The sequence below is a fragment of the Saccopteryx leptura genome, chromosome 11, assembly GCF_036850995.1.
Source record: "Saccopteryx leptura isolate mSacLep1 chromosome 11, mSacLep1_pri_phased_curated, whole genome shotgun sequence".
In the NCBI taxonomy this organism is placed as follows: Eukaryota; Metazoa; Chordata; class Mammalia; order Chiroptera; family Emballonuridae; genus Saccopteryx; species Saccopteryx leptura.
Genome location: NC_089513.1, coordinates 16,190,142 through 16,201,671, shown reverse-complemented (window position 1 = coordinate 16,201,671; position 11,530 = coordinate 16,190,142). Strand labels below are relative to the sequence as shown.

The 11,530-nt window shown below is 40.8% G+C and overlaps 1 protein-coding gene across 22 annotated transcripts in view; it reads right to left on the bottom strand.

Annotated features, from left to right (window-relative positions):
• Positions 1–4,836: 4,836 nt before the first annotated feature.
• Positions 4,837–11,530, bottom strand: part of TCF4 (transcription factor 4) — a 368,508-nt gene continuing 361,814 nt past the window's right edge. For all 22 annotated transcript variants that reach the window (XM_066353366.1, XM_066353376.1, XM_066353369.1 and 19 more), the window contains 3 exons: positions 9,354–9,583; positions 8,802–8,940; positions 4,837–8,623 (listed from right to left, as the gene is read on the bottom strand). In XM_066353366.1, coding sequence (XP_066209463.1) covers positions 8,804–8,940; positions 9,354–9,583 — 367 coding nt within the window. In that variant the 3' untranslated portion in view covers positions 4,837–8,623; positions 8,802–8,803. The remainder of the gene's footprint in view (positions 8,624–8,801; positions 8,941–9,353; positions 9,584–11,530) is intronic.

The window sequence follows — 11,530 nt, the reverse complement described above, 5'->3', positions numbered from 1 at the left end:
GGGAGTGGGGAGGCTGGAAGAGTGAGCTGTGGACAAGCACCTGCACTCTCAGGGCTTCCTTCACCCTCTGGCATGTGGCTGGGTCAGCCTAGATCTCCCTCAGATCCTTGTCACCAGAGGGAAGGACACAGTGGCTTCCACTGGTCCTCACCCACTGGGCTCTGCAGACATAAGCCCTGAATAATTCTGTAGACCAAAAAGTTTCCAGGTATTGATCGGGAGATGGGAAGGTGATGAAAATTTGAAAAGTGCATTTTCATGGTTTAAGTTACGAACCCTGAATTCTTATAAGTTTGCTTCCTAGCAACGCAGGAAACAGTGCCATTGTTTTAAGTCCATTACCTGCCCCAAAATGCACCTCACACCTCAAGGTCACGTTACAAATGGCCCGTCTGCTCTAGCACCTGCCCGGTGTTTCTCTCTACTTCCTGCCTCGTAGCAATTACTCTTGTTGGTCATACAGGTTCATGTTGTCTTCCATGACTTCTTAAAGGTAGGGTCTGTTCCTTTGCAAATTCACTGATGAACTATGTAGGATTCCCTAGTTGAACTATTCAGTTCATGGGTGCTGTAGGCTTCATCTTACCTCCTTTCTGTTCCTCCCTGCCTTCTTACTGTTCAATACATGTTATCAAAGAAGGATGGATCTTCTAGAGAAGGCAATCAACGTGAGGAACTATAAAAGGTGAATCAGTCAGTTGTTTACCATAGTTAGGTGTGTATTCACTCTGACAAGGCTCTGAGACCACGGGACACTGTGCAGACTCCAGCTCAGCTGGCTGTGCTCACACTCCAGCTCAAAGTGGGTCAGGCCACAGCCAGGCAGCATCCTGGGCGAGACCCCGGAACAGGGAAGGGTGATAGTGGAAGAGAGGTGGAATTGAAATATTAAGTACCAATGTTCAATTCTTAATTTTGACAAATGTACCCAGGATATATTTTACCCCTACAGGGGGGCCGGGTAAAGGGTATATGGGAACACTATGTCTTATCTTTGCAACTTATTTTGTAAATCTAAAATTATTCTAGAATAGGAAGTTTATTTTAGAAAAAGTGGGCCAGAGTGCAAATTTTAGTTTGGCTAGCAGTCTCTTGTTGCAGGAACATTCTCACATCTAGTTATATCCTAACAATTTGTAGAAAAAGAATGAAAATGAGAACTGCAGGGAAGTTTAGAAACTCTTCTGTAAAATACCCATGAAAAGGCAGCAGCAAAGATAAAACAAAACAAATAGGAATGGACCTAGATGCCACTGCGGTGGGTGGGTCGGGGGAGGGTCATTTGGAGAGGTGGCCAGTGCAGTGGCCACGCGGCTCACAGGCTCTTGGCTACTTGTTTAAGCTCTGACTTGAGCATGTCACTTGCGCTTCATATCCTCATCTTTAAAATGGCCCCACCCAACTCACAAACCCAACTATGTAAAATACACTCTTACTTACACAAACCCAGTGGTTTTATTTTTCAAAGTTTTGTCATTTGAGCTCAAAAATGAAAGAGCTGCTCACCCATGGGCTGGTTCCCATCAGAAACCTGCAGCCAGCAGGTCTGATGCCGCGGGAGCGTTTTCACTTTGCACTTGGCAAGTGGCTGCTTCCTTTTACAAGAGTCTTCATGCCAAAGCCAAAGCCATTTGACTTCTAAATATAGCGCAACAGATGTGAAGGACTGTATTATTTTCTGGGTTACACAAAGGGTCTTTCTTTTACACTCTTAAGCCAAACACCAGTCCAGTTCTGGGTAGGCTCAGCCACTTCCATCACTGGAAAGGGGGGTGCTCTCTGCTTTTTTTCAAGCCCTGAAGCTTTAGCTGCCTCCTATCAGACCCAGGATCCGGGAACAAGTGTCTGTGCCTAGACTCTGGAGAGATTCATCAGCTCCTTAAAGCTGAATGTGACATTCAAATAAAAAAAAAAATCCATATACAACGAAGTATGTGCTCTTTTCGATGGAGTGGTTTCATTCATCTTCAGAGGGTTCACAACCGAAACATGTCAAGCACTGCTTTAAATATACACCTTCCATGGCCAACAGACTAACTGTAACATTCGAACTACATTTAGGTCAAGATTCAGTAATCTTAAGGTCTAACACTCAAAACAAAAACAGAAACAAACAAAAAAGAATATCCAGATAGAGTTCCAGGGCTGCACCTCGAAGGCCTCCCGCTTGTCACTAGTGTTTTCTTCCCAGCTGTGACTGTGGATTGTCCTTTCCTGGAGACTGGAGGCCACGTTTGTTCAGTAAAAGATCTCAGTTTAAGGCCTCTCTCAGGAATACCACGGTGACCCTGGCTCTTCTTGCCCTTCTAGTCCTGGCCGCGTTTCTTTCTAACCCGCACCAGAAGCCGAGTGCACGTGCCTGTGTGCCCGGCTGAAGTGGGAGCAAGCCTGACTGAACGTGGGCCCTGCTGGCCCACGTGCAATTTAAACGTCCGATGTGGGCACTTTCCGTGTAAGTAGCACACTAGCTCTTCTCGCTTTCAAGCTCTCCTCCTAAGTGGCTCACTAAGAGAGAGTCTTAGGCTCTGAGTCAAGAGCAAGGCGTTCTATAATTAAAGCCTAGAATAAAAATTTCACATGGTCTTATATAAATGGATCCAGTTATAAGATTAAAAATGATTTTGTTTCAAACTGATTTGGATACACTTCACTTCTAATATTACCGGGATCTTCTTCACTTTTGGCTGTTTTAACTTCATCAACTCCTTTGATGAAGGAGTTTAACTTTCCTTTGAAAAATGAACCAAGGTCAAGTTCCCTGTGGTCCTCTGAAGTCACTGACGTTGTGCCCAAGCTCACTGCCCCCTTTTAGCAGTAGTTATGTGATCAAATATAATGCTAATAGACTAAATTCTTGTGGTTCTTTGTATATATTTAAAACACACAGTAGGAACATAACATCTCAAATCATTTAGAAGAAAAAAAAGGGTTGCCAACCAAAATCTCTGGAAATTTCATAAACTTTAAACACCAAACATTCCAATCAAAAAGAAAAAAAATTCCAACATTTGGCTATGGAGGGCACTTCACACGTGAACCAAATGGTGTTATAACATTCTCCTTCAGGTAAACTAGTCACTAAACCCCATTAGAAAGAATACAAGAGCAATAAAGGGAGACGTCCCCCAAACACCGCGTACTCCACTAGAATGTTGTTACGTAGTGCTCACGCACCACAGGCGATGCTCACGCGCCACAGGCGGTGCTCACCCGCCACGGGCGGTGTTCATCCGCCACGGGCAGTGCTCATCCGCCACAGGCTTCCCTTCCCATTGCATATGCTACTGTACATTTCTATCATCCATGTTGAAACAGCCTCCAAGTTCTGCAAAGTAGATCAATGTCCATTCTACAGAAATATTAACTGACAGTACATAACACTGAATAATTTTAATCTGTACATTATTTTCCTCCCGCAGTGACACATATCAGTTTGTACACGTTAGAAAAAAAAAACCTGGTTGTTAACATCTGGATGAACAGTCAAAAGAGGTTAACCAGAAGTAGCGGGCTGGGTAGAGTTTGAGAAAGTAGAAATACAGTTTAATAGTAATTGTGGTTAACAATATTCAGCTCTTAACAAAGTGATACAAAATAAATCATCTTAAGAGTTTTGACTGCAGAGACCTAGCTGAGAAGGTTCTGCCAAGCAGTCGACCCACTGATGCCAAAGGCTAAGGCCGACGTGTCTTGGCAAGCTGCAGTGCGACCCACAACACTGGCGCGGTTCCGAGCTCTCCAAATGCACAGCTTCAGTGCTGCACGCGCACGAATTACATTCCTTCAATTAGTTAATCCTCTAGACAGTTTCTTTTTTGTTTTGCATGCATCCCATTCCATTTTCCTTAAAGGCATCTCTTCCTTGGTCAATCATGTGCTTTGCTTTTCAATTTGTTTTTGTGATTTTTTTGTATGTTTTGTTTGTTAAATTGTCAATACCTCTGACACTTGGAAAATGAAATCTAGAGGTGGTTTTACTTACAGAAGAGAATCAGAGCTTTCTGGATAATGCAAAATGAAATGAAATAAGTGTCAGAAACAGTTTATAAAAATGGCACATTTATTGCTACAGAACGGTCATGTACATGACTTCATCGAATAACTACAGATGGGGAACAGGTAATGGCCTAGACCAAGCTGGGTTTGTTTTTGTCTTGAAGGAACTCCAGCACACAACCTGTTTGGACACTTCTACAAATCAGAAATACACCAAAAACATGAAAAAATCGAGGCACTCAGCCACACATTGAAAACAAGGTGTAACTGTTTATCATTTTTTTGAAATGTTTTCCCTTTTTTTCTTTTTTTAACAATTTTTTTGTTTTTAATGCTGCAGCTATGTGTACAGTCGCAAAAATTTCCCCGCTGCGACCTACAACTAAAAAAACCCCCACACAAAACAAACAAACAAAACAAAACAAAAAAACAAACAAAAAAGCTACCATACAGTTTCATCTCAATAACACATGGTAAAATAACATCTTTTAAATAGTAAAATAAAGTAACAAACTTTTACTCATAATGATTCCAAAAATCTACAAAGAAGAAATATTCAGAATCTGACAATTTTTTTTGTAATATTCATGGTATAAAAGGATTGCTCCTACGAAAAATAAGCCAAATATATTTTTTATTTTTAAATTTAGTTTTTTTTCTTACTAGGGTGTACTACAGTCTATTTTATAGCAAAAAGAGCACTAGACAAACAAAGCTTTATAACAAAAAGCCAGGCACTGATACATGGTAAATCTCTGCTTTTTTTTTTCTTATCTTCACTTAATTGCATCACAAGTAACAAGAATGAAAAGGCCACAGTTCATATATTTTCACCATTACATATGTCTATAATACTTGAAATGAGGATGGCAAAACCAGCACTGCACAAAGATGAGTCCACTTCAAGTCCCATGAGAAAGAGCGTGTCTCTAAAGAAAATCAAACAAAACCAAAGCAAAATAAAGAGAGGCCTAAAGGCCTTGGTGCCCCACTGTGTTGGAATTCACCATATTCCATCTTGACTTTTTTTGTTTGTTTCCAGTCAGCCAGCAGACTAAAGTTTTGTGCTTGTTTATGCTGAAATTGTTTCATTCCTGACTCAAGTTCACTTTTGGACACAGATCGTATTCTGCCTGTTGGATCCAAGAAGAAAATCCTCTTAACCCCCAAGCCTTGGTTCAACTCTCTCCCCAACCTCGATCCCCTCATCAAAATAAAAATCACAAATTAAAAAAAAATAGAGAAACAGGAAAGAAGCGAAAAACAAAAAGGAATCGGAAGACTGAATCAGAATCAGTTGCGTTAGTGGGTGGACTGACAGTTGTATAAACATTAGTGTTCCTCGCAGCTACACAGAAGACAAATGGTAAAACTTTCTAGATGAACAGATCCCTATTCTGCATACTCATAAATTACTTGAATGTGGAGGTGGATCAACTATTGCAACTTGCTTTTAACGTCTAAGTTTCTGCAACAGATCCCCAGTCTATGTGCCATCTAAATAGCGCAGCATGGACCCTTATGACATTTTCGTATAGTTCTTTAATCCTAACTGTGTTCTGCTAAATTTTATTCAAAAAATCCAGCACAGGATACCAATATCTTACCTGGGTTTGATAATGTACAAAACAATGAGAAAAAACACACTAAAAAGGCCACATTCCTTTTCATCTTTTTCTTTTTTTTTTAAATGGACATACAAACCAATCAATACGGATAGGTGCAGATCATTTATCCACCACGCAAAATAGAGTGTGAGCAGCTTTTGGTGGTCGTTAGAAAGTTTTTCGCTTATTTCCAAAGGGAATTCAACAATAGAGGTATTACATTACTGAGTAATGAATACATCAAAGCTGGTGAGCAATAAATTGCAGCTTTTACTCTGTTTGAGTGAGAACAAAATATAAAGCACCAATTTAAAAAATAATCAAATAACTACAATTTAATTTTTTTGCTTTGTTTACAGATTTGAAAAACTTTAAATCAGCTCTATTAAGCACCTTTATGATAACATGTATCAAAAGTGCCATTCTTAAAATGTACATCAATGCAGGGAGTGTTTCCAGTTCCCTAAAGAGTAAACACCGTATTATCTTCTGTACACTTATCCTGAACGTGATCAAAGTATACCTGCTTCCTATATAATATTGTTCCTAGGGATACCCGCCTTGGTAGACTATACAAAATGAGTGCAGAATGTACCACTAAAAGGAAATCTTTACATACTGAGGGAACAAATACACATGGTTTCCATTACTCAAGAGGAGGGGAGCGTATACAAGGTTGTCTTCCACGTCCTTCTTTGAACTCCTTTGTTCGTACATTTCACAGGAAAGCCTCAAAACAACTTTTCATGAAGTTTGATTTCTGCTATTCTCCTAAGGTTTTAATCCACCTCCACATTATAGAAACTTATCAACAAATCAAAGTATTTTAGTTTTATCGCTACTGAACATATTTACAATTCTCAACACACACACAGCTAATCAAAATGTTTATGGGTTTGTAAAAGATGACCACGTGGTAACTATCTTATTTGTTCTTACATTTTCAGAAATAAACATAAAATTCAGATTCTTGAAGCTCACTATTTCAGTTAAATGAGACATTTTTTAAACCACACAGTTAAAAAAAACAAAAACCAATACAATGTATTAAAACACATAATAACAAGTCTACGTGTAAAAATATAACTTTTACATACACAATTTCAAAATAATGATACGTTTGCCATTTGTTGCATAAAATTTACAAATGTATTTCATTACTATATAACTGGCAAAACAGGAGAACAGATGGAACATTTAGACCATTTTGATGTATTTATGGCATTTACTCAGTGCTGATAGGTGGAAAAAACTACTTGAACAGGGATTTTTTTTTAAATACATGCCAAGATTGTGTGGCTGTAAAAATAGAAACGAGTTAGAGACAAAAGGATGCTGACAAATACTTAACTAGGAGCACTATTTGTTAACTGCACTATACACCAAAGTCAATCATTATAAAGATTCACGATGGAAGTTGGTTCAGTTGTGCCCAGGTGTCAAAGCTAGCTATCTGATGAGTTGCTGTGCCATAGCTTGATCTATGTTTCTATCAAACATGTTAAGTATAAATTTCATTCATACTGGCCAGAGAAATACTGCACTACCCTCCTCAAGAAAGTGCAACTTAATGCTTCAGGACTTATAAGGCTTGTTATAATGCTGCATGATGATTGAATATTGGCATTTTTCAGATGAGGGAGGAGGCAGTTCAAGTCATCTACATCTTAGTAAACTATTTTGAAAAAAAAAAATCAAGAAAGCAACAAAATCAATCAGCTCTGTCACACTACTTGCAATTTTCTCATTTGATGGTTTTTTGAACTTGACTTGTTTTTTTTGTTTTTGTTTTTTTCCAAAAATCTGACCATGTATTCAGAAACGCCTCACTGCACACTACTTCGGCTACACATGTAGGTAACACGTTAATCATTTCGTTAAATCACAGCCACTTTGATTATGTTATGTTTCCGATGATATAAACATTGGAAGGCACAGTGGTAACATTGTAGCATTCTAACCTTGTACCTCTGAAAATCCCAGAATAGGGTCACCAACGCAACATTACAAATCAGACAAACTCTTCTTGCCATGTCTTAGTAATGCTGCTTGTAATATCTACACATGATGTGACTTTTAAGTCCTGTGTTCCCAAAAGACTGGAGAAATAACTTCCTACTAATTTATGAATGAAAAGCAACATCAGGGTCAGCATCCTGCACTACCCTCCGGAAGCAGAGTTGGCACTACAGGTTACAATAACAAACCGGGAAGAAGGGACAGAAATAAGACCAAAAAAAAAAAAAAATCCGTATTTACAGTAAAATCTTTCTTTTAAAAAAGTTAATCAGTACTATGTTTTTACAGGAGAAAAAAGTCTGAAACAAATGAACAAAAACTTACCATAGTCACTAAATTTTTAATATATATTTATATATATATTTATATATATATTTGTCATAGGTCTATAAGATCCATCTGTTCCTCCTACCCTAAGGAATGGCTAATGTCATCACTCTGTTGTCATCAGGACGTTTGCTGGTTTTGTTACGAGGGCAGCAGAGCTCCCCTTACTCAACTATCCAGGAATTATAAACACTAGCTGACTTGAATACCAACAAAAGCGTTCATGTAGTTTTCTTCAGAAGTACACTTTTTCATTATTGCAAGTTTACAATTTTTAAATTAAATATTTTTTTCAGACTTACAAATTAATTATATTTTTTTTTCCAAAAGAAGTTTAGGCACAAATGCATTGTTCCACAGTGTGGAAGGATTGCCATTCAGTCTCGGGGCTGCGTCTCAGCCTGCACGCTCCGCTCTGCACGTTCTGAATGATATGTTAAAGGGAGTCATCCCCTCAAGTTGCACTTTTATCTTTCTTTCTTTTTTTTTGTTTGTTTTTCGGTTTTTTGATAATTGGGAATGCTGAAACGTCTTGCGTCTGCGATTCATAACTACTCAGACTTGTCTTATATTACAAAAAAGGGGTTAAGGAGAAGTGTTTATGTGGGTTTAAGATAATACAGCTGTTAAGGAAGTGGTCTCTTGTATTAATGAAGCAATGTGGCAACTTGGACCTGAGGAGGAAAAACAAAAAGAGGAAAATTAATTAACCCATGTACAACAGACGAACTCAATGTTTTATTTTTAAACTCTTTCTTTTCAGGAGAAATGTGCTCATTTGGGGAAGACGTGGCTGTTCTGGCCACCGCCCTGGTGAGGAACCAAGGGGCCTTTCTGACGCGGGCCACTTGCCTTTACATCTGTCCCATGTGATTCGATGCGTCTCCCATTCCAGGGTGTGGGCCTGCCAAGGACAGCGGCGGCGGCTCCGAGGACACCTTTTCTTCTTCCCTCCTTTTCAGACACGCGGCTTTCGGATTCAGATTCCTTTCTGTGGAAGATTGGAACACAGAACCCTTAGTTAATGCCCAGGCTCCGGCAGGAGGCAGGGTGCGCACTCTGGTGTCCTCTTCCTCAGTTTTTACACTCGGTCAGGAACCGTGCAATGCAGACATCCACCAGCTTGGTCACTAGCAGAAGCTGAACTGCATGGTGACTGCAGAGCCACATAGAGTATAAGACGGTTGGTGAGGCAAATATAACAACTTCCAATGACTGACGGTCCACAGGGAAGCGTCATAACGCAGTCTTAGTTGTAGGAGATCCCTACGACTTAATTACAGGGGAAACGGGAGCTGCCTCCTAGTCAGACAGGGTCTGCACCTGACACGACCATTCTGAGTAATGCCTACTAGTCTACTCTCGGCCCCTGCTCAGGGCAGGCGTCCTCCGTGTGGCACTGACCTCGGACCTGCTGCTCCAGGCTGAGGATGACGGCCACAGCCTGGTGGAGGATCAGGAGCTTGGTCTGGGGCTTGTCACTCTTGAGGTGCAGCTGCACCATGCGGCCGAGCTCCTTGAAAGCCTCGTTGATGTCGCGGACCCGCAGGCGCTCGCGGGCGTTGTTCGCCATCCTCCGCTCCTTCTCGCGCTCGGCCTTCTGCTCTGGTGTCAGGTCCTCGTCATCGTTATTGCTGCAGTACAAAAGGGAGGTGACATTTGCTAATGGTGTGGGGAAAAGGGGGTGTCTATACAACTTTTGCTTTCTCCCAGAGTTTCCACAAAATGGTTCCATCTCAGGCTCTTGTCCTTGTTACAATTTTACATGCATTTGAGCTTGGGACTGCTTTAGATGACTGTCACAGGCCCTAGATATTAAACCAAATCAAGCAGGAGAGGTTTGAATTAGAGCCTGGAGTGTGCCCACACGAATGCAGGAGGCAAAAGGCACACTCTGCAAAGCAGGCCACAGTCAACGTGGGCTTAAGCCCTAGTGCACGACCACAACTCAGATCGAGTTTTAGACTGAATCTGGTTTCTTTCATTTCATACTGTGGCATCTGAAACTTAAGGGGAATAGGTGATCATAAAGACATTTTGACAGGTTAACATGAACATGGTGCAGCTAAACTGCATTAGGAAGACAGTCCTGCATTTAAGAGCCTAGAGCAACGCGAGTGGAGACCTTTGTCCAAGTTTCACAACTAATTTGCTTAAAGGCTTGGTCATTCCATTTAATGTACCTGAGTCTCATTTTCTCTGTGTATTAAATAAAAAGGTTAGAAACACATGATCTCCATGGCATTTAATATTATGGATGTTTATGATCTCCAAAACAAGTCAGGGGAAACCTGATTGACATGAGTTACGTAAAACAAACAAAACAGAACCAAATCCAAAGATCTACTCGTTAGATCTTTTGAATCAGTGAGTCAAAAATGCAGCCAAAAAGCGAGTCTCTGATTGTGAGGACAGAAATATTGTATGATTCATATCAAAAGCATGGCTGGACCCTGTGGAGTCTGGAAAGGCAAGATCACTTCTGTTTGTGGGTGTCATGCTGACAAATGAGAAGAAACTTTTGAATGGAGGGCAGATAGGATGACGAGCCATCTGGAAAGCATATCATATAAGGAAGGTTTCACAGCACCCGGGCTTCCCATTTTTCATGGGCGATTATGTAAAAAAGAGAGGCGTGGGAGATGTCTTGTTTCAGGAAGGCAGAACAGAAAGGAGAACTCTGAGTGGAACAGTTTGATTTAATATGAGCAAAAGAGTTTTGAGGTCTGAGAGATATAAAAAATAAAGGAAACTTCACCAAAAGTAATAGGCTCTCCATTACAAGACACACTACAGAGGCAGCCATCTGTGAGGATGTTAACCCAGAGACTGGAGCATTGATCTAAGGAGCCATGAAGGTTAACCTCTACTTTAGAATTCCATGAATCTGAAATGTTCACAGGAAAAGATGTTAATCACAACACTTCAGAGCTGGAGGACATGTGGGAAGTTATCTAGCCACTTAATGAAGTTGGCTTAAAATATATGGCTCTAAATCTTCCACTCCGGAGAATCTCTGGGTAACTTCCAAATGGCAATAAAGATCAACGATGGTTGAGGAGCCCCGATCAATCAAAACAGGGAGTGATAATCTTGGGTTGCAAGCACATGTTGCCCATAAAGATGGCCTGTGTGAGCCAAGTGCACTTGTCAGGGAGGAGAGGAGGGAGACACCAAAGAGAGATGCTGTAAGACTTGGCTCCTCTCCCCAAAGGTTAAACTCCCTTCTAGACGGGGCTGTCTGCTGTAGAGGCGTGCTCGTGAACACACGCTGAACTGAACCCATCGAAGCCGCTGCCCTCCGGGCCTCCTGACTTCCTCTGCCCATCCTCTCTCCCTCGCCGTGGCCTCGGCGGATGCCCGGTAGTCAGAGACTACTCATTCACGTCCACATTCTGCCAGTGGTAGTCAACCTGGTCCCTACCGCCCACTAGTGGGCGTCCCAGCTTTCATGGTGGGTGGTAGCGGAGCAACCAAAGTATAAATAAAAAGATAGATTTAACTATAGTAAGTTGTTTTATAAAGATTTATTCTGCCAAACTTAGCGAAAATCCAACATAAAGTACTTGGTAAGTAATTAT